The sequence below is a fragment of the Pinus tabuliformis genome, chromosome 5_2 (genome assembly GCF_031772625.1).
Source record: "Pinus tabuliformis cultivar Carrire ecotype Pingquan chromosome 5_2, CPIR1, whole genome shotgun sequence".
NCBI classification, from domain to species: domain Eukaryota; kingdom Viridiplantae; phylum Streptophyta; class Pinopsida; order Pinales; family Pinaceae; genus Pinus; species Pinus tabuliformis.
In genome coordinates, this window is record NC_142306.1 from 908,719,706 (window position 1) to 908,744,017 (window position 24,312).

The 24,312-nt window shown below is 39.4% G+C and overlaps 1 protein-coding gene and 1 pseudogene across 7 annotated transcripts in view; both read right to left on the reverse strand.

Annotated features, from left to right (window-relative positions):
* The window catches only part of LOC149162252 (uncharacterized), a 304,337-nt gene that overhangs the window by 278,957 nt on the left and 1,068 nt on the right, over positions 1 to 24,312 (reverse strand). For 5 of the 7 annotated variants that reach the window (XM_089437179.1, XM_089437181.1, XM_089437183.1 and 2 more), the window contains exons 2-5: positions 7,739 to 7,782; positions 7,516 to 7,579; positions 5,327 to 5,441; positions 5,094 to 5,197 (exon numbers count right to left, since the gene is read on the reverse strand). In XM_089437179.1, the coding sequence (XP_089293305.1) occupies positions 5,094 to 5,197; positions 5,327 to 5,441; positions 7,516 to 7,579; positions 7,739 to 7,782 (327 nt within the window). The remainder of the gene's footprint in view (positions 1 to 5,093; positions 5,198 to 5,326; positions 5,442 to 7,515; positions 7,580 to 7,738; positions 7,783 to 24,312) is intronic. The other 2 variants (XM_089437182.1, XM_089437180.1) reach the window with 2 other exon arrangements.
* Positions 18,094 to 18,922, reverse strand: LOC149162253 (uncharacterized; annotated as a pseudogene).

The following is a 24,312-nucleotide window of genomic DNA, read 5'->3' on the forward strand; positions in this document are numbered from 1 at the left end:
AAATTTTGGAACTGTAAATTTCTTTTGTCTTGACTTTTAACCATTTGATTTCAGTACGCCAGGTTTGATTTTTGTCTTTTAAATATAAAATTTCTTGTGTATTGTACGTCGGTAAGATTTTTGCTGCTAACTTGATAGGTCTCATCTATCGATTCCACTAAAAGAAAATACAAAAAAAAAAAAACAAAAGTACACTACAAGAGGTAATTGCCCTGAAGAAAAATTAGGGTATATTGGCAACTCGACATCTTTGGTATTTGTATGATTGATAAGCAACTCTCTGATTTTTTAAAAGTCACCGTCCTATTTGTCCAAGGTATGGCTTCTAACAAGAAGGATTTTTATGATAATGTATTTGTTCCTCCTGATATATCATGTGTTTCAAAATATCCACATTTTCTCTCTTTTGATGTGCTTTCCAATTTTCCAAAATTTTATGGAAACCCTTCGTTAGCTCCAAGTTATTTCAAATCTTTTATGAACTATATGGTTTTAAATTTTGTAGCTCGAGAAGGTACTTCTGCATAGGTTTAAGTGGCTAGGCATGCAGAAGTCGCCCACAAGATCTCCCTAGGATACTTGCTCTAGGTTGAAAAAGTTGCTTTGCAACTTAGGAAAAGTACATAAGTATTATGTTGGTTCATTGAGATAAAGTAAACTTAGGAAAAGTAAAGTAATTTACTTTGATAATTTTGTTTCAATCTCAGCCATTGATCTCAAATGAGGCGAAATCTAATCTCAGTCGTCAACTACTTTGGAGATTAGTGTTAGGGGTTTAGGCTTTTAGCTCAATGCAAAGTTATAAAAGTAAGGTTAGGAAGAGGAAGAAGACACACTATACAATGGTACTAGCCTCAGGAGGAGGAGGAGTGTGATACACTAGAGTATCGGGTCCAAGTAAGTACAGGAGGGAGCCTGGAGACCCAGATCTACCAAGTAAATCGAGCACCAATTTAGGACAGATCTGCTAGATCAGATCTAAGGCATTTTTATTTTTGTATTTTCTCACTTGGGTCATTATCCCAAGACGAGAGCCCAAGTAGGTTCTAAATCATTGTTAATGATGAACTAATTTGATTAAGCAGATTCTATTGTGTCATTGCAATTGAGATCGCTATATTTGCTTATGTTAAATTTTATTATGTTAGGAACCAAGCTATGCATTTAAATCAGTAAATCAATTTTTTTGCTAGGAATTTTAGGTGTAGGGTGCTAGGTTTGCAGTAACTTTAACATTCAGAATAAAAGCTTTGAAACAAACCGATCTCATAAACAAAAAAGCCATGGTTTGTACGGGATCGTTGGGCCAAGTTTGGCCGTGATCGTGAAAAGGAGAAATTTTTTGTTTAGGGCTGAAGAAATCAGCACTGAGTTTGAATTTCTTTTTACAGTTGAACAAGCTCAGAGCAGTGGTAATTTAAAGAGATAAAAAAAGAGCATGATCATTGTTGCGTAGGCAAAGACAAATTTATTTTATAAAAAAAGAAAAAAGAGGAGGTGAGTGGGTAGTGGGTGGCTGACAAGCTTGACAGGCCACCTACCCACTAGGGTAAGGGCCGCGACAAAGTGACAAGCTCGGGGAGCCAACGGAAAATTAGGAAAGCCGACAGGAAGTGAAATAGGTCCACGGCGTAGAGAAGGTCAACTGTAAATGAATCACAGCAAGCACCAACAAACTAAGTGGAAGCAGCTGAAACATAGTCAGGGTGGCAAGAAGATGGGTTGTGAGTCGATGAAGCTCAACACGACCACAGGAAGCAACAAAATTTAAAAAATTTAAAGGAGAGATTGTGGCTGACAAGCCAGCCACCGACCAAGTAGGCAATCAGGACCGATAGCACCGAGAAACAACACATAGATCCAACAAAATGTAACAAAGTAGATCGAAGGGCTACTTATAGCCTTCATGTGATGTGAATGGTTGTCTCTCTGGGCAAGCCAACATGATTTCTTGGAGGGCCGACTTGGTCACTTGTGGAGGCAAAAATACAATTTTCAAACTTTCATTTTCCCACTCTTGATAAGGTCATGAAAAACATGCTTTATAAAAATATTCTTGTGAATACAAAAAAAAAAAAAATTTCTTGAAAGCATGAAGAACATGCTTCAAATAATTTTCTTTTATCACAAAATATATTATTACAAGTACAAAATTACAAATAAACATTATGAAGACCGACCATAGCTACAAAATTCAACAGCTAGGAGGGAGTGTTGAAGCTAGAGGTAGCTTTAGAAGGTCTTCCGCATATGTAATGTTCTCTATTAATTAATTGTCCAAGGAAGGATGAAGTAGCCTGTCCAACCCCATAGGCTATAGTCAATGATAAAGGAGGAACCTATTATTTAATGTTGTGGGGAACCATTGGGTAAATTCAGGGTAATTGGGGCAAATCTTGTGGAAAAAGCCAAAATTGGGGCTAAGTGGAGGGAAACTTGTAGCCCCTCACATTAAAATAAGGACAAGAGACCCCATAAGGAATCTATAAATAAGAGAGGAGAAATCATTTTATCATCATTGTGGATCTGATATTTCTGTTTAGTGAGTTGATGCTCTAAGGGTTTTAAGACCCCTTTTTCCCTTGATTGGTTTTGGTGGTATTTATACCATCTAGCCAATCCCCTCCCTTCTTGACTCTATTACAGCATGATATCTTGAGACATCTCTGATCTGGTTTTGGCAAGAAAAAAGTGGATTTCCTGGTCAACTAAGTCTTGGTTTGAGCCTTGAGGCAGTGAAGGCTATCTCTATGGATATCCTGAGGCTTACTTGGTCATCGAAGTTTTGGTTCAAGATAAGGTTTTCTCTGTGGATCATTGGCACCGAGGCCTGATGTGGCCATTTTAGGATAGAAAGACTCTTATTCAAATCAAGAGGAATGAGAGCTTATGTCTCAAGGTTTTGGCCTAAAGAAAACTAGGGCACCAAAACTCTCATTGTAAATCATCAATGCCCTCTCTGTTATAATAGTCATTGGAATAAATGTTATATGTCATGCAGTGTACCTCACAAAGGATTATTAAAGGGTAGATTTGGCAGCTGGCTCTCTTGGGCTCCCTCCTGAGGTAACAAGCACCTTGATCTAGTTCTCCTGTTGCAGAAGGGCCAAATTAGAGATAATTTGGCAGCTAGAATCTATCTAAAGATTTCAGATCACATCTACAGCAGTTGGGGACTCTCATCACAATAGTTTACACAATAGTAGACAGCGAAGTGGTTCAAGAGCTCCTTGATAAGAATAAGCAGCAAAGGAGTTGGATTGCACAACAAAAGAAGATTGTGGCAGATAGTCGGTCCACCAAATAACCCAAAGGCTTCATAATCAATTGTCCTGTCAAAACAAGAGTCATGAGTAGGACAGCAGAGTACTCTTGGGAGCTATTACAACATCCCTGAAGTATTGTAAGGATCATAGTCATTTATAGGGCAGTAAGGGTGGACCAGTACAATATTAATTGGTTAAGAAATATTAAACTACAATGCACTTGTGGATTGGTTTTATTGTATAAGCTATTGGTAGAGTGAAATACCTGTGTGCACTCAATACTGTCACTGTTATATGCAACAAGGTCTACCGGTATAAGAGTGGTTGTAAATTGAAATGGAGGTAAACAATTGATGTATTGTGCAAACTAAAGCTTAACTACATTGTTCTGTACTCTACATCACCTTTGTTGGATTTAAAGGGAATATTATAGAATTTATCTTGTAATCTTGTAATCCTAAGGGCATAAATTCCCTAGGGACATTACAGCATAGGCTTGGTATCTTGGCATGTAGGAGACAATTTATTGCCTCTTTAGGTAATTTTGTGTTCTTTACTAAGTCTAACTTAGGAAAACTGCAATAATTAAAGTCAATTGATTATTGTGGACTATTAAGTCATTTTCTAAGGATAAGTAATAAAATTATTAAAGTGACCTAGAATAATCTCAACCACTGATCTCCTAGATCTTCTACAAGGGAAATTAGAATTAGGGAATTGGGGTTAATGAAGATTAAAAATGAAAGTCTAGGGAGAGTTGAAGCCACAGACAAAGAAAAAGCGATTTTCTCAACAAGGAAAGAGCGAATTCTTTGGAGCGAGAGGCTTAGTTCGACTGAGGAGAAGGAGAATACACGGATAAATTTAGGAGTGTTGCAAGAGACTGAATTGTTGAAGTGAGAATGAGGCGTAGTTGTTGGAGAGGCCGATTTGCCAGTGCCAATTTGTGAGCAAGCAGAGGTTGAGCGAGGGCAAGGCACAAGAGCTGATTTACTAGTGAGAGGAAAAACAATTTTCTCCAAGCCAAATTTCTTCAGTGGCTAGTTTTCAGTTGGCCAAATTTCCTTGGGCCAAATTATTTCAGTGGAGCCGAGTTGCAGGTTCCAGTTACTATTTTTTCTTTGTAAATTCTCTGTGGGTCGAAACCCTGATTTTCTAGCTTAATTAATGAAAGAGGATTGTTGTAGTTGTTTATCTATTGTAATGTATGATTGATCTCTCTGATTTTATTTCCACTACATATAATTTTTTGGATTTTAAAATACCAGTGATTTTATTTTTCAACAATTCAGAATTTATTTGGTTAATAAAATAAATTGTTGGGGATAAATAATTGTTGCGAGAAAATGAATCTGGGCTGGTATTTGGAGATTTGACATATAATACAAGCTATATTTCTTTTCATGCATGGATTTATTTCTCCTATCAGGAAGAGATAGGGCAATTCTATCTCTATCCCTCCCTAGTATTTGACATCCATTGTGTGAGATTGTTTCAGGTTTACAGGTATTTGAAAATTCTGGGATTCTCAACCGATCCCGTGAAGAGTACATGACCTGAAATTGGAGCCAATTGTTACAACCAAAATCCTCTGCAGCGTACTATACAGTTTTTTGCTGGAGACAACACCTTTACAAGCTCATATGTGTACAATTTATTTCCCTGTAAAGGCCATGTGGGATGAAGTGTACAAGTGTTGGCTATGAGGTATCCTAGATCCCCCATGTGTACAACAAGATGAGCTTAATTTCTTACATGTAGAAACAATAGTACACAGCATTCAAGATATATCATATAACATTAGTGTTGCATGGCAGAAAAGCATACCAGAAAATCTTTAATGCCAAACCACAACTGTAGAAAGTGTAATCCATCTCTCCATTGGTCAATGTCACCTGAAGTAATGTTGCCTTCAGATTTAAAACAATGAACTGCTTACAAACATCATTTGGTGAGGAGATATACAAGAAATTAAATAAATGTGATTCCATTAGTGTAAGTGCTCTGTTTTATGCGTAACTCATACTAACATGACATCATATTCCAGGTTAGCAGGATACCTTTGCTGTTATCAACTTGAAAAAAGTACTCTAGGCAGTATGGTTTTGTCTCATAGGTAAAGTCAGCCTTAATATGACGCAGATTCCTTGAGCCTTGTACTATCTCTGCTTGTACCTAATTATAGAACAAGGACCCTTGTTAGTACAAGCAATCTATGTGAATAAAGGATCCCCAAACAGGAGTGAGAGAATCACAGTCATATTTGCACTCTCAAAACGTAGTAGCCCTTTAATAGCCTCCTACAGGTCATACATATTACAACCAAAACAAGCTAAAAATGCCAGGAGCACGTCATTTTGAAATTTGGCAACTATTTATATAGTAAATATGTACTTGAAATTAGTCTTTGAAGCTTTTTTCCCAAAAACCAACCTAGAAGAGCCTAAAGATAAATCAGGCCCTAACAAAATCTCTCATACCACTCCTGCATACAGATTCCATCAATAACATAGATAGTATAATCTTCTAGAAAAACTAAATAATCCTTCAAAACATATTTGGCCCATATATAAATTCTCATAATGGAACTCAGATAGCAATCCCACCAACTAAAACTGGATAAGATGTGGTCATTAATTACAAATCCATCACGATAGAATGAAGAAACCATGTGTCAAAGGGATTGACAAGTGACTCGGGCTTGCTACTGAAATTAGACTCTCAAAATCTACAGAGCCACATTATGCTTAAAAGATCAACCTATGGAATTATAATCTCAACACACACATGGAGTTCAAACAAACAGGCTCATAACAAATACTGCCTCCAGCTCAAGAGGCTATAGTGATAAAATTATTCTTCATATGTTTCTTTTGTTCAACTGTGGTTCACGGGAACTGAGTGGCCGCTACTTCCACAGGTAATAATCCGGGCAGATCCACCCAAAGGAATCTACCCGCTGACTTATCCGGTCAGGCCTAACCCCAAGGGCGTTGAGGAGATTTGACCCCATGACCTCCCAATTGGCAAGATACTTAGCAATGGGAACTCGACCAACTGAGCTATCCCTTGAAGCTAAAATTATTCTTCATATGTTACAGTTGAAAAAAAGAGGATTATTCATATATTATATGATGTTGGAATTATACCGAAGTATAACATTTACAAGTCCAAATAGCATATTATACCAAAGTGAATGTTCATCCACCAAGTGGGTAATCTTAAAGTAGGATATGTTATATGATGATGAGAGACTCAGACAAGGGCTGTCACCTGTCAGTTTCACACCAATAGGATTGCCTGAACATACATAAGTGGCATTCTTCAATAGACTTAACTTAGCATACATTTAGTATTGATACCACAAATATCATTCTGCAATGTGAACCCATTAGCTTTGAATGTTACAGCAATACACACCAAAAAGTTGAATGTTACATATTTTCCTGTTGTTCCACTTTTAGATTCCAATGTTGGCCTATCTTTTGTTATAAATAGTTGTGACCACCAGTAGAGGCATCGACATCCTTTGCAATAGCAAGAAGATATTATTGATGCAACTACAAAAGAACTTCACGCCCCTGCCAAATTATGTTGGAGCTCAGACAAAACCAGTAAGCACAGTCCGCAATAGAACAAAAGAAACTAGAAATTAGTACAAAATAGTGTAGAAAAACAGTGTATTTTAACTTTCAGTTGATCACAGCTGCAAAAGGGACCACTCTGACCTACCAGAAGAGCCACAAGTCAACTCTAACCCAGGAAACCAAACTTGAATGAATGATACGCCAACTTTATCTAAGATAAGGGGGTCATAAAGGAATCACATTCACCTATAGACAAGCTGAGCGCCTAGCTTTTTTATAAAAGCAAAATCACACACTTCTTTGTGACGGAATGAATACAGTAAAGGAGTATGAGTCTAACCATACCAAACTAGAGTATGAGTCTAACAGAGAATACAAAGACCAATAATAAAGTTTCTTAGACAATAGGTCCCAAAAAACTCACAAGAATATAAAAGATGCAAAAAGTAATCGAAAATTTTATTTCCCAAAAATTGATGACTGTTTGAATCTGATGTTCTTCAAGTCATCTTTGCAAACACTTTATTTTATTCAAGGAGACATTTGTTGAGGACATTATACATGATGATAAATAATTCAATGAATGATATGTCTGGAAATCAACAGTTTAAGATAGAGAACAAATTCTCAATTATAATCAAGTTCTAAAAAATACACCATACCAGATTTTTTTTCAAGCCATCGTCATGCCACTTACGACAAATCTTCTCTATATTTGAAATTAATCTGTAACCATCATTAAAATCAAATTAGAATTTCTTGTCGGAAGGAATTACAACTATACTTGGTAGAAGCCCTTCATCAGCATAAAATATGAGTATAACCAGGATAGTAAAACATATTACAAAAATAACTTAGAAATTTATTACATTAAAAATCTCATACCTTTCCCATGCAGATGCAGTAGTGAAATCATTAAAACCTTCTACCTGCAATGACAAACAATCGAAGGCATGTTGTTATGCACAAAGTGTAAGTAACAAACACAACATTAAAAAGCTCCAGATAACAACCTAAACCAGAATAAAGCCAAAATATTTTAAAAGTAAGTGGCGGGAATATTTTTCTATCATCCTACACACAAATAATGGTGTCTTTTTGAAGGTTTTGGACTTGATACGTCATAGTCGATCCAGTACTATCGTTTCAAATGTGAAGAGGAAGGAAGGAGGAAGATCAGTTGAAGTACACAAAGAAGTTGGGGGAGACTTCTTTAAGTCTGTTTGTCTGTTTCAGACTAGTGAAAAACTCCTTGTCCAATGAAATAAGGATAGGGTTTTCAACATAGGAAAGAATGAAGGGTCTCTAGCATACTCTCCTTCCTTAAGCCCTAGTCTCTGACACAAGCTTTCCATAACAAGGGGATCCCCACAACTTATAATCCAGTGCAGACTTTAGGAAAGCAGGTTGTGGATTTGGCAAAGGAGTAGAGGCACATAAAAGGTTGTCAGTTCAAGCATTAAAGACTCAGCAAGCACCTGAGTATGAAGCCCTTAGCCTATTGGTTGCACATATCACATCCTCGGTGATGCAGTTAATAAGGGATGGAAGAACAAAAGTTACAGAGGCATGGAGCAGCTCAGAGTTAGTAAACCAGTGTGCTAACAGCATGGAAACTGTTACCCACCAAAATGGGTAACCCCTGGGAGAAAATTTTCTCCTTTCTGATCAGCCAGCCAACCAGCAGCCCAATGATGATACACAGATAGCTCTCCAACCATGCTCCAGTCAATTCTCTCTCCCATCTAGCATGCTTCTTGAAGGAAGGTGGGTCATCTATCAAAAACGTACACTAACCATTTCTGTAATCATGTGCTTTCATTTAATTTTAAGGGCTGCCTAATGTGGATCTCTGGTTGAGTTGGATGATTGACCACTCTTGACTGTATCCTTGTTCCCATAATTCACCTGGGAGGCTATCCCTTGCCCCTAGTCCAGTGTGACTCCTAACATCTTTGCTCTCCATTGTTTAGGAGGGGCATGAATAGGAGACACTCATTGATATAGTGCCCGACATAACCCATACTTGTCACTTTCCATCTGTCCTTGATATCCCCTTGCATTCTTTGGGTTAATTGTCATTTATCAACAGTACTGGCACCCTTTATCCACATCTCTAAGTCAAGGCCCAGAAATTTTACCCTAAGGGTTGATGTACCTGAAAGAAAGATAAAACCATATAAAGCCACAAATAAAAGAAAATGGAAAAATGCAAAAGATGGCTTAGACTAAATAATAACTTAATAAGAACATGGGCAAAAGCCTAGCCTGAGCTCTACCTACGTCATTAGCAATCACCCAATTCCTAAGCATATCATGCTCTCTCAAAATCAAAGGAACTCATAAATGTTCCAACTCCGATGAGCAATAAACCACTACGTCTTCAAGGGGTATTGAACAAGTTAAGCAAGTTGGTCACCCAAGTTATGCAAGAAACAAAATAAATACCACTGAAGTAAAAGGTGCACCAGAGGGGTGGTAAAAGTAAGCCAACAAAAAGGGTAACTCAGGCATCCATGATTGCTCCCTCTTATCATTATTACACTCAAGATGTTGGACCTCTATGAATTGGCACCAAGGCGATCGCATCTTCCTTAAAGTCTTTCCTATCCCATGAACACACCTCACATACACCTATGGACTGATGGGCCTACCTAGGAATCGTCATTCCCCTTGGGGATGGAAGCACCTAATAGGGCTAATTGTATAATCATCCTTCACGCAAAAGTGGTAACTTGCATACAAATCATCAGCTAGAAATATATTTGAAGGCAAGGCTTGTGGGAAACATTTTTGTGCCCTTAACATTGAATATGATCAACTATGAATCATGATACATTAAAGGTTTCTTTACCTAATGATGTTGATCTCACTTGATCTTGAGGGTATGTTTTCGGTGGTTTATCACAAATCCATTGATATCCCTTGGGGGATGGCTTGGCCACTTCTGCAACACCATGAAGGAGATGTCTAGACCATCATCATAGCACTCAGGACCATTGCAAGGTCAACATTGGCCCTCTAAAGCTAAGCGTTGAGACTTGACAAGCCTCCACATAGACTTATGGCCCCTTCCAAACCACCAAATGCTGAAACATTGATCCAAGAAGTCAAATCACTAGCAAGATTGTTAATGTACCGCACAGGACCCAAGGCTAGAAAACCTCTTTTTGATGCCAACAATATGCCCTAGGGTTTCCATGTCACCTATGCAAGTCCTTGGAAGGTAACACAAGGCTTATTGATGATGGAGTCTTTGATGAGGGGATGTAGCTTGCAGATGCATCTATTCACTTTGAGGACGTATCTTGGAGTGAGGAGCATTTTTTGGACCCGCTTGTCACTTTACTTGATGGAGATACTCATTTATTGAGGAAAACATCATGTTGGAGAACATTTTTTCTCCCACATGTGTGGAGAAGATATGGCTCTCCAAAACTGGAAATCACTAGGAAATTCCTCCGAAATTTCTCTATTGTTGCTCCCTCTCACTATTGCTCCGATTCGAGCTCTTCTTCCTGCTAAATCACTGCATTGGATAGCTCGATCTACCCAAGGAACTTGCTCTCACTCTTACTTGATGTGCTCAAGTGTGTCTATCTCCATCCCCATCGATTTGCTCTTATAATCACTCATTGGATCACCAATGGCCATGATTAGATCCTCATCAACGGCTAAGATCATCTCAAACTCAATTCATGTGAGTTTTTAGAGCTTTCTCACCTTTCCTTAATTAATTACTTTTAATTAACCAATTTTTCTAAGTTAGGCTTAGGAAAAATTTAAATGATGGTTTATTAATTTAATTAAGGCGTTTCACAAGCTTATCTCGTGAAACCTCTGGGTTTTGAAGATTGTGTGATCCTTAGTCTCTTAGATACAAACTGAGACTAGAGTAGTTGTCTGATGCTACAAACTAACACTTCCTCTTAGCGAGAAAGGTGTTCTCTCCCATAACATCTTCCCTCGCGCTACTAATGTCTGACCCCTGTAACATCATGTCGCTGTCCATCAAGCCACTACGCATACTCTGATGCATCTGCTAGCCCTATAGCTAAATCACCCTGCATCTGTGTTGTTGTTGACACTACACTGCTGCCAACTCTGCCTGCGCTGCAAATGATCTATGGATCCACTGGGTCTCTATACTGGCTCTCTAACTTTCCCTTGAGTCTCCGACTGCAACTAGTATCTGCACTGTCTACTGAGTAATTGTTTGCGCTCAGCTGTCTCTGCACCCCTCTAGTAATTGACTGCTACTAGTCTCTGCAACTATCTCTCAAGATCTGACTGGGCCAACTAACACTAATCCTCCTACTATTGAAAATTGTGGGCTCTCATAGCCAAGGTAATGATCCATGAGGAAACACTTGTCTAATTTTGTCCTCCTTGGACCCTACCAAATCTTGCAACTCAGAAGCCTCACGCTCCTCCTCCATCTGGAGGTATAGCTGCTACTAATGCAAACTCCTCCATTTGGAGGTATAGTTGTTACTAATGCAAACTCCTCCATCTTGGAGGTTAACTCATCTAGGTTTGCCAAAGTTGCGGTCTATTGCTCCCCCTTTTCGTCCTTCTTCTTGGAACATTGGATGTTGTAATGACCAAACTCACCACACCTGAAGCATTTGATCTTCGACAGATCTTTCTTCTTCTTCTCTCCTCCCTTTGAGCCTTGTCCCTGACTAGGACCTTTCTTCGCTTTTCCTTTGCTAGCAAGGGCTACATTCTCCTCCTCCTTCTCAACCTTTGGCCCTTTGCTACTGTTATTAGTAGTACCCTGGACAAGACAAAGCCTAAGCTCCTCTTGTGTGAAGTCACTCCATGGGCATTCCCAATCAGGGATTTTGTCTCATCCAGTAATTCCTAAACAAATGTGGCCCACTCTTTGGTAAACCCATTTAGTGTTATTCGCACAAGTTCACTTTCCTCTGGTTTCTCCCATACAGCTACTAGCTCATCTCGGACATCTCAAATCCTGGTGAGATATGGAGTTACGCCCTCACCCTTCATCATTTTTGTGGTTCTTGACTTCTCCTTGAGAACCATTTTCATGTTCTCTAATGGATCCTGGTATAACTTCATGACAACATCCCACATCTCCTTTGTTGTATTGTTCTCTGCAATATGCGAGACAATATGATCTCGAACTCCATTGAGGACCATCCTCTTTGCTTTGGCCATATCCTTCCTGTACTTGTGAAGGTGGGGATAGGATTTGTCGATACAGTTATGATTGTTGTCACGAACCCCTTCAGGGCATGCCCAGCCAAAAGGAATAGCATCCTAGCCTTCCAAACACCAAAGTTTGAGGCTCCATCAAGTCTATCCTGATCTCTGAGACCTATTGTGGCCATCCCTACGAAACTCAAAAACTAGGAAATAAACAGGAATCTCCTCCCTTTCCTGCTCGACCTCTTTCTTGGCTACTCGCACTCCCTTCTAGAATGCGCAGATTTGCTACTGTTTGCCTCTGAATGTCCTTCTCCGGTCTTCACACTACCTGCTACCTCAACTGGTCAACTCACTCAACCTTCCAGAAGTCCTCCAGAATCTAACACACGATCTATTGCTCTTAAAGCTCACAATGGTTAAGTGGCAAAACTGCTACAACTTACTGCAACTGGAAATCACGAATATCCTCCTGGAAACTAGATTTGGAAATTCCTCTTTCTCTGTGTGCTTTTTCTCTTCCACCCAGTATTATATGTTGCTGCAAAACTAGTTGCAAACCAACTGCACCCAGATCTACTCAACGAGTTGACTGATCTATTCACTGGAATCCTTTATCCAGCAAATTCACAACTTGCAAATTTCTACTTGTGAGGTTGATCAAATTTTCCTACACTTGCAACTAGAAAATCAAACCCTCCTGCCTCTACAATTCACACTTCCTGGTGGCCTGCGCAGATCTGAGAAATTCGTGCTCCCTCAAAACCTGCAAAATTTCTCCTTCTCGCTACTAAACCTCTGATCTAATCTTCAATGCTCTAATACCGTGTGAAAATTCCTTGAAATTGCAGCAACTGGAAATTTATTGTTTTAACTGATTAATTATGCAGTTTATTTGTTATGGCAAACAACGAATATATCACATTGCAATTATTCAAAATAAAATTACACTGCGAAAAATAAACTGGAAACTGAGAAATAAATGCGCACACACAATAAAAGTGACACCAATATTTTTGGATAATAGTCTCCGGAAAAACCTCAAAGGGAGAACTGGTGCAACATATGAGGGTTCGTTTTATTATGCAGCGACGAAAATATGAGTACAATATCTGGATGCCAATCTAGCTATCCTCTAGCAAATTTCCTAGCAACAGTGATTTGGAGAAAATTTCTCCCTTCTACAAAATCACTGAGCCTCCCTCTAGCCTACTCGCACTGCCAAATTCGCTGTTTGCAGTCCAATGTGGAAAAAGTCGAAGTCGGGATTAATTCGGCAAGGGTCCAAAAGTTGAAAAACTCGTCAACGTCGGGAGTTTTTTGAAAAAGTCGGCGAAATTAAAAAAAAACAAAATTATATTTTATTTTTTTATTTTTTTTTTAACATCTAGAGTATCCACAACATCAAATAAATGCATTTCCACATAAACATGTAAAGAAAGCTAATATATAATATGTATATGAAGTCTAATGCTACATCACATATCAAAATAGTGAATCAACTCCTAAATTTTGAGTCCTGTTTGAGTCTCAACTCTCAAGAGTCAAAATATCAACAAAAAATATAATAAATGTATATCATGAGTCATCTAAAAGTCATCAAGTAATCAGTCACTGAGATCCTCTTCCCCTTTTAATTTTTGTTTCCGCTAATTGTATTAAGAAATAAGTCATGCATTTATTCAGTAGATTGTAAGCTGCTTATTTTCTGAGAAAACATTAGATGTTAGATCACTAACCTAGCTTTGGCATCTATTATTCAAAAACTCTTGGAGGTAAAATCCACTTCTGATACATAACCTTTCCCCACATTTACAGGGAATTCACCACTAAAGAAGATTCCCTTTCAAAACGTGCTCTCATTGCAGGAAGGATCTTTGTTGTCACAAGATTTCACAGGTACTTTGTTCCTGTCTGAAAAATGGGTTCTTTTTTGAGGCACTGGTTTTGTTTTTTTTGGACAGGTTGTTGCTATTTGATCTTCATGACCTCCTCTTTGTTGTTTCTTCTGGAAGCATTCAACAACTGTAACAATGTTTTTGATGGTGTGGGGTTCTTTCTACGGAAGACTGTTGTATGCCTGTCCTTTTGGTACTTTTGTAATCTTTTGAAGGGGCAGTGGTTGTTAGAGTCTGGATCACTGAAAGCCTGCATGCTTAGCCAATGTATACTTTGCTTTCTAACTAGAAATATGAAGTATAAAGATTTGTTTTTCCTTGGAAAACAAAAACATATCTTAACCTCAAAACTAATAAACTACAAATGAGACTGCTATGCTCGCAAGAAGTATGACAAACAATACAATGCAATAACTTGAAAATGCATGGATGGAAGCTTCAATTTACAGTTTTTTCACCTTTGCGGCCTCTTTATCCGCGGCCTGGGAAGGGAGGCAGACTTTTTGGGTCGACTCCCGATTAAATCGGGAGTATAAGGAAAAAATCGCGATTTTTTCCTTTGTGAAAAAGTCACCAAAAAGTCGGGGGATTAAATCGTTTAGTTCAAAAAATCGCGTTTTTAGGACTAAATCGGGACTTTTTGCAGACTTTTTCCACACTGGTTCGCACTCCTGGCCTGCGTAGTTCAAACAACCTCCTGGAACTGCTCCAAACAGCAGATGAATGATAAGCATAAGAGTATGTCTATTATTAACAAATGATATACATTTATAGTACATTCACATGACCTTTGGTTTCGTATTCCAAGGTCTCTTGGACTTCCTTAGACTATTCAGCTTCCACACCAACCCTTCGAGAATTAGGTGTCCAACATTCCTCCCCCCCTAATCCGAAGGGGTATGTATGAGTCCAAGAAGAGAGTTGTAATACAAAATGTGCAAAAATGCATGGCAGCACTAGGCTAAATGTGCTCTCTAAAATGTTGGTATAAGGGGCGGTGGTTTAAGGATGACCACCAACACTGGAACGCTTAGTGCAGTTCCCGGAACTCTTCCAAGTCTGGCATGAAGCTCAAGTCTTCTGCTAGAGGAAGTGCTCCTGATGTTTTGAAGAGGGAAACCTTCAACTGTGAAAGGGAGGTCTCACCCCGCATAAAAGGGAGAACCTCAACCTGAAAAGGGAGGTCTCAACCTGTGATGGTTTAAGGATGACCAACAACTCTGGAATGCTTAATGCAATTCCTGGAACTCTTCCAAAACTGGCAAGAAGATGAAGTCTTCTGCTAGAGGAAGTGTCCCCAATTCTTTGAAGAGGCATCACCAACTGAAGGCATGCTCAGGGGCATCTTTATCTCTGGCTACAACTATGAATCTGGTATGGCAAGTTGTGGCTCAGGCTAACTTGATGTGGCTTTGATGCTTGTAGATGACCATCACTTACCCCCCCATCAGATACAAGGTGAGATGATGGAGAAAAATCAACTGCAAGACTGTTCAATACTCTAGAACAAGTTCGGACATGTGACTGAAATATCTTCTTGGCTGTTGATGCCCATTGCCAAGAAGCGATCCATCCAAGATGAATCTTTGTTCTTGCAGTAGGCTTGTTTCTGAAGCATCTGTGTGAAGAATGGGTGGTTTTATGACAATGCTCACATGGATGAAGATCAAAACAGTGATCTTTCATATGGCCAACTCGGTCACAGTGTTGGCATTTCACAATCTATTGTGGCTGCTGTGGAAGAGGACCAGAATCTGAAACAGCTGAAGATGAACTGTCATGAGGAGCAGGTGAAGATGAACCGTCCTGAAGAAATCCAGCACTTTGAAATTGGATTGGCTTGGAGTAGTCTGGAATATGAAAGGACACGTCCTTGTCATATCCAAGACCAATTTTGTGCTTGTTGTGGACAAACTCTTCCCAAGGTCTGATGACCAACTTGGGAAGTGCAAACTGAATTTCTGCATCTGCATGTGACTTTGCTGCTTCATTGGGTACCAAATCTGAATCAACTGCAACATTATTGATTTGTTGCTTATGGGAGTCTATTTCAATGTTCTGAACAAAGACAAGTTGAGAATAATGACTATACTTTTCTAACTCCTCTTGTTGTAGCTGTGATTCAAGCTACAAAAATTCATTCTTGTGTATGTTGCAGGCATGTTTGAATATCTGTGAGAGTATCTTTGCTGACTTTAAGTGTGCTTTCAGCGGTAGACACAATTAGAGTTCTCAATAACTCTAATAAAGTGGTAATTTTGAATGTTGAACAGGGATCTATCGCTTTTGATTCAACCCTTATTCTTCCATCAAAAGATGCATGCCTTGCAGCATTAGGTGTCCCATTTCTGACAGGACCCTCGTTAATGGACCGCTGAAAAGCCCTATTTACAAATTCAGTACTTTGTCTACAGGGCGTCCTCTTCCTCTCGGGGGTCACCTTCCTCTGAGGGGTCGCCTTCCCCTGTAAATTTGAAGCTGAATCCCCCGTTCTCTGCACAATATTTGTTGCGGGCTTAAGCGTATGATTAACGGTATGGCCGTTGGACTTCTCTCTGGATGAGAAAGAATCCCTCTGCATGGAAACAGATAAGCTGCGCGTTGAAGGCCAAAGGCCTTCCGAACCGCGTCCTCGAGTGCGTTTGCCAGCATCCAACGACCCATTAGCTACTTTTGAATCTGCCACCGGGGTAGGTGATGGAAATGGGCGTCTCCTATCTGCAGACTGTGCTCATTTAAGAGTGAGGGCATCTGGTGTTGGGAGAATTAGACCAACAGTGGGAGATGGGTACCGTCTGGCAGAAGTCGTCGGAGGCCCAGAAGAAGATGTAGTGGTCTTCTTAAAATTGGCAACTAGGGTCAAACTCCATGTGGGTCATCTTATTTATGGCAGCTAATATTTTTCTTGGATCCCTCTCATCGAGAGGTGTAGGATTGATTTAAAGATCATGCGATTCCGATAAGTATTCATGGAGTTATGAATTTATTTGCGTTATAAGACAATTTGTCAAGGTCGGCCAGCAACCAAATAAACCCCACATGTGCTCAACATTTTGGTATAAATAGAGGTGGCCTTCAAGTCATTTCAACAAACTTGGGATCTCTTCCTCTCTCTACTTGTCTTTGGGTTTTAGTACGAGGAGAGATCCTAAGGAATAACGTTGCCTTGATCCAGAGGGCAGAAAGTCGAAACTGCCAGAAAAGTCGAAACTACCAAAAAAGCCGGAAAAGTCGGAACTGCCAGAACTGTCGGAGCCGGAAAAGCCGAAACTGGCGAAAAAGCCGAAACTGCCAGAAAAGCCGGAAATGCCGGAAACAACCAGAACTGTCGGGAATGCTAGAACAACCAAAACTACCGGGAACAACTGGAACAGTCAGAACTGCCGGGAACAATCGGAACTGCCAGAACTGTCGGGAACTGCCGAAACAGTCGGAGCATCTGTCTTTGAAGGAGAGCAGCATGCAAGTGACATCTAACTAACATTGGAACAGTTGTATGGTACTTAGCAGCATATACACCAAGCATGCAATGTTACAGCGAGCATGCAAAGGACAACTAGCATGCAACAACAAGCATGCTAAGGACAACAAGCAAGCAAGGTGCAGCCAACACATAGGTCAGGATGGCAACATGGTGCAGCAATGGCACATAATGCAGTACAGTGATGGGTACAGTCATGATCAATGAAGCGTGATGAGATGCATCATAGTGATGATGGGTGCAAAATGGTGCAGCGCGGTGAGGTGCAGCATGATGACGAAATACACCACAATGATAGGTGAAGGAGTCACCTTGGAGAATTAGTTGAAGCAGCATGTCTTCAACTGATCTCATGTATCATCTTCTTAGAGATGATCTATGCTCTTATCTAGATAAGTCAAAGTGTTGACTTCTGTTGTAAATGTACTATCTCTCTCTCTCTCTCTCTCTCTCTGTTGAACTATTGAAGAACATATTAGAAGAATTGATCAAGGGTTTCCCCACATTGGGATTTGTCCCTGGCTAGTGCCACATCTTGTGTCCTCTTGTCTTGGCTTGTCTTCTGCAATTTATGTTTATGTTCTATCTACAATTTAATTTAATGCTAATGTGATTGCTAATCTAGAAAAGATATGGAGCTAACTGTGAAAATTGAAATAAATTGCTCTAAGCATAGACCATACCTAAAATTAACAGGGCTCCTCAAACTTGAAAACGGCGTAGCTCTCGAATTCCTGGGCTGATTGATTCTCAAACCCTTCGTTGTCCTGGAAATATTCTTATAATTCTTGCACATTAATGAAGACAAAGAGGCAGAAGAAGTAACCTTCTCTTAAAACCATGATAACCGTTCTTTTCTGTCTTGAGAACTCGAATTAGGGATCACATTGACAGGCTATCAAATGATGAAAAGCTCGAATTGGGGATCTTCTTACCAGTATCACTTGATGAGGAGCCCCCACATTTCCTGATTCGAATCTTGCGAGCCTGCTAAGCGCCTGTTTCCTTCACTTTTCCTGCAGTTCTCACGGCCGACTCGCCCACAGAAACCGCCTGCTGTTTCACGTGGGAGATATAATTCTCACCTTTATTTTCGCTCAAACCCTCATAAGAATGGTCAGTATTTTCATTAAATCTTGATTTTGAGTCCCTGGGATTGCTCTTATTACGAGACGCAGGCTCGACTTCCTCCTCGCCCCCGCTAAACGGATTGCGGGTCTGAACTTCAGGGATTTCCACCCGTGTCTTGCTGGATTTGAACCACACTGCTTTGGCGACCGGCTTCTTGGCGAGACTCGAAGCTGAAACCCCATGGCCATCATTGAAAGGGTTTGTGTAATTTTTCTCCTGCGATGTCTTAGTCATCTTGGCATGACTTGAACCCGAAATCCCATGGCCATCGTCGTCGAAAGGGTTCGAGTATTTTTTCGCCCATGAGGCTGAAGTCTGAGGTTGCTTGGCCTCTTCGTCGTCTGAATCGAAGGGATTTTGAGAGCCGACATCATTTCTTCTCGCCATTGGTTTAATCTATCAGAAATCTCTAATCTTAACTAAATCTGGATGTGACTTCCTTGCTCTGACGCTTGCGAGGAATGTCATTGTTTTTCTGAGAGAGTGCCAAGGAAACTTTTGTAGCTTCACAACATTCGCTACCCCTGGATGAGGTGGCTTACCATCAGTTTCACCGTCCTACTTAGAACCTTCAGGGCATCCACCTAACAATGAGGACTCCATGTCACATCCAGTCATCTATGGAAGCCCGCATCTCCACCAGTCATCTATGGAAGCCCGCACTGTGATCAAAATGCACTGCAATAAAGTCGATGAACATATCCTCATAATAAAAAACATTAATGAGTTTCAAATCTTGAATGAAGTTGCCAATCCAGCGCAATCGCTCTGGTTTCTACCGCTTCAACTCCCACAAAATTTACAAACTAAACTCCTGCGACCATAAACATATTTTGAAATAATTGTTGTAGTACTATCCATTTCTAAAATTCTTGCACGAATTTCAGGGTTGATTGTGCATGTCATTACTTAGATTGTAGTGGGTGGAGAAACACTTGTTTGAATTCGTTGATTTTGGCAGACTTGACTGGTATTTTCTGCACATAGAGTAACGCCATTTTTACAATGTGGTTTTCCTTTAACAAATCGATATTCTTAGTCGATGATGCCACTAATAGGGTTTGAGGTACATGATATTTCCTGGTTAAATGGGCGTGGGCACCAGAAAGGTGTTGATAGGCACTTGGATTTAGGGAATCAATGAGATAAATGGTCCCGCAGAGAACTCAACGAGATTCATGCTGAGAGGTCAGTTCGACAGGCGCATGACAAGGGAAATGGATGAACACATACCTTGTGAGAGGGCACAAAAATGAAATAGGAATGCACACAATAATAATGGCAGTTCTGACAAGCAGGAAGGAAAAACTGACATACGAAGAGAGAGGCCACAAAACTAGTGGCTCAAATTGGAGCAGGGCCAGATTGGAGCAGGACCAGCAATCGCCTGCTCTGATACCATGTTAGACACATTCATGGCAGAAACAGCGGATGAATGATAAGCATGAAAGTATGTCTATTATTAACAAATGATATACATTTATAGTACATTCACATGACCTTTGGTTTCATATTCCAAGGTCTCTTGGACTTCCTTAAACTATTCAACTTCCACACCAACCCTTAGAGGATTAGGTGCCCAACAGTCTAGCCTTCTCCTGCCACTGAAAATTTTGCTTTGCCTTCCAGAATGACTTTTCAGCCTCTGGCAACTAATGCAACCTCACTTCCCGACAACTCGCTCTACTAATCTAGTTAACTCACACCACCTAGACAGCTTCTTTGCAGAATATTTCGACCTCCTCTCTATTGACTCTCCCTAATTGGAAATCACTGGAAAATTCCTCCGAAATTTCTCTGCTGCAGCTCCCTCTCACTATTGCTTTGGGTCAAGCTCTTCTTCCTGTTGAATCACTGCACTGGATAGCTCGATCTACCCAAGGAACTCACTCCCCCTCTTACTCAATGTGCTCAAGTGTCTCTATCCCCATCCCCATCAATCCTCTCTTATAGTCTCTCGTTGGATCACCAATGGCCATGATTAGATCCTCATCAACAGCTAAGATCATCTCAAACTAAATCTGTGTGAGTTTCTAGAGTTTTCTCACATTTCCTTAGTTACTACTAATTAACCATTTTTCCTAAGTTAGACTTAGAAAAAATTTAAATGATGGTTAATTAATTTAATTAAGGCGTTTTGCAAGCTTATCTTGCAAAACCTTTTTGGGCTTTGAAGATCTTGTGTTCCTTAGTCTCTTAGACACAAACCAAGACTAGAACACCTGTTTGATGCTACAAAAACTAGCACATCTAGTGAAGCAACCCACAAATCAAGAAGAGAGCAGTCTCTTCAGCACGTAAATTGATGAGCTTCAGCGCAAATTTTGAGGCACACACAGGCCCGAATTTCAAGGAGAATAAATTGGGCCTGAGGCACAAGATTTGAGGCAAGGTAAGTGTTGAACAGTAGCACGAATTTTGAGATCTAACAGAGCTAATTCTGTGGCCCAAAATTCGAGGGACAAAGATCAGATTCTAGCATGATTTTAGAGGGCATTAATTGTTGTTCTATGACCTGAAAATTGAGAAAGAAATTCTAGGCAGTGATGTGAAATTCAAGGAGCTGAGAGTCTGATAGTGGCACAAATTTCCAAAACAATGGCTCAAATTTCTAGGAGGTTGGCCCGATTTTCAAGGGAGATATAAGTAAACTTGATGTGTATTTAATGTTGTAATAAATTCTCTGAGAAAAGCAAAATAAAATCCCTCTTCCAACTGGTTGATTTTCCAGGGTCGTGTTGACCAAAAATGAGTGTCCAAAATTTATGTGCATGCTTGTGAATTTCTTATTAGCTGAAAGTGAAAGTGAAAAGTAGAGGTAGTCTCAAGTGTTTCTATTGAAATTTTATATTCATGTTTAAATCAACATTTAACCATGGGATGTGAGCATTAAACATGATGCGTAAAACAAATTGAAACTGGGGTGGGCTACAAGACACAAAATTTTCAATGTCAAACTTGGACAAACTGCCTAGAAAGAGCTTAAGTCAACCCGCAGTCAAACTCCAGAGACGAGCCGAATTCGGCCTCCTGCTCCTGCCAAGAAAAATCGGTCTGCTGCCTAGAAAACTTGATCAACTCAAGAAATTCGGTAAAAGTTGCTTTAGAAGAACTTGGTAGTAGTTGGTCAAAGCGAGTCAAACTTAATAATACTTCTCTCCTTCACACGTGTGAACAGAACCTCAGAAGATATGATCTGAATTGCCCTTGAAGTGAGGAAGTTGATTGGCTATATATAGTGGTTTGATGAACCCGAATAGGTGTGTCTTTTGGGGCTGGCTGACTTAAACTTCTTGTAGGGCTGACTTGACTTTTAGAGACAACTTCAATTCAAATTTTCTTCTTTTATATTTATTTTATGCATCGACTTGGAGTAGTTGGCAATACCAACCACATCTACCACAAAATTCAACACCTTTCCCCTTTTTTGACTTCATGGAGATTTAATTTTTAAATTTTGTCCTCCTCTCCCCTCTTTATTGGCCAGAATATATGCTTCTAACCCTTCATTATATCTAGTCCTCTAGTGAGGCTGTCATTTCTTCATCTCGATAATTGATCTTCAATAAGCTCAAAATGTAGAGCTTCAATTGTCTCATTTGGGGAGAATTTCATGCAAGCATATGTATAGTGCATAACTATTTCAAATTGAACCACATAATCATATATACCAACTAAATAGTGAGGAATATGAATCTTGTTTAGATAATCTTCGGCAAAATCACATAACCAATCTTTTGTCGACGCGTTTCGAACCAACAAGTGTGGTTCATCGTCAGGACAAGTTGAAGAACCAATCCGGCTCAGCTAGGAATATGAATCTTATTTCAAGTGGCTACTATTATGGTAGTATACCAATTTTGAAGAGGTTGATTATTCATGCTTATTAATCTTATGTCTTGAAAATTGTTAGAGAAAAATCTTGCTGAGGGAAATGAACTCCTTGACAACATTGTATTCTTTTTGCCCCACAATGCTCTCCAAAAAATCATAGAAAGTAATAGCAATTCCTGACTAAATGGAAATCCTTATTGTCCTCTTGTACTTCCAAATAATCAATTATACAATCATTCTGGGAAAACAGGGCACAATTCATTTTAATCCCTTATGCATAGCATTCACCAATTTACATGCTAATAACCATGTGCCAAATTGGACCTCTCGAAGCTTTATTAGGTGGATAATTGTGCATCTACTTCCTTTGTGTATTTCATACCTATTACAAATGTTTTCAAATGTAACATTCTTCCCAACCATGATCTTACAATGTTCTGAAGTATTCTGGTGCCCATTTTCATCATCAGTGTGTTTCCTCGCATTTGTCAATGATATAAATTAATGACAGATGATCAAACAATGTCTCCCATATTGAACATCAAATCATTTATTCATATGATGTAGATGCATACATTTAGTGGATTTGGATTGAGGACCTTGGGTTGTAATAGCATATCCTTCCTATGTTGTTACCTAAGTTGTACATACATTACCATCTATCTCGTGACGTTGGTACTTTTGGAGAATCTTTTTGTACTACACGTGACTCCAATTGTTCTCATGATATTTACCAAGATATAGATCTACTTTGTATTTGCCCATGGCTATGAAGCCATTCTGACATGCATCCACCATGTATTCTTTTGTGGGCATGGTTTTGCATTTGATATATATACTCCATGGGTTCACAATGTACTTGATTGGCGGCCATGCTTGTTTCTACCTAGGCATCAGTATTACCACCTCAAAGAGAGTAATATGATATTTTAGTTTTGTTTGTAGGTATTACCACCTCAAAGAGTGTAATATGATACTTTGGTTTTGCTTGTAGGCATAGGTATTACCACCTCAAAGAGAGTAATATGATACTATGATTTTGTTTCAGAACCTGTGTTTGTTGTACTCCACCTGCTTTGGTTTATAAATTTCTTGTTCATTTTATAATGTAATTCGGCAATCAACTTCCCATCAGCCCTCTTACATTAAGGATCATCTATTATAGCATTATTTGATCACCACTAACCACAAATGCTTTGTTGGCCAAGATATTATCCATTGCTTGTCTTTGTTCCACATGAAACATAGTGTAAAGTGATTTTTAACCTTATAGCCATGTTTGTCCTTTACGAAACATGAAGATATCCACAATTATCCTTGAAGTAAGGCACAGGTGTCTTCCAAAAGATGCAAAAAATAATAAATGCACATTAATTATGTGCTCCTAAGTGAGGTTTACTGGATTCATACACCTGTACAACCCTAATTCTTGTTGCCAGCCAACTTAACCACCTTCGGATAGTATATATTGGGTTCAAATGTTGGAGAAGGGGCACTGACCATTCTCCCTTATGCTGAAGCATTGTCTTGAGAATTTAGCCCCGGATTGTTATGACCATTCCCTTCTGTAGAAACCCTTATTTTCCTAGAATTGACTCTTTTGTCTAGAATTGGGATTTAAAACCTTGTTGATTTTCCCATACATGAAGTTTGAAGCAAAGTTGAACTGTATAAGTGGTCCAGCCCAGACTCCGGTGAGGAAAGTGCTGGCAACAAATCACTTTACTACAATAAAGTAACTAGACTCGACTAGGAGAATGACTCATCAAAGCCAAAGAGTATGAGCTAACTTACACTAGGGAAACACTACAGAGTTTGTCAGTAAATTGTTAAAAATAATAAATTTTGGGGGAAAGGTATATTTTTCAATAATATGGGAGTCCATGGGATTGTGGTCTAATGGTTGAGATTCGAGAAGAGACATTGTCATAATAATGACCCAA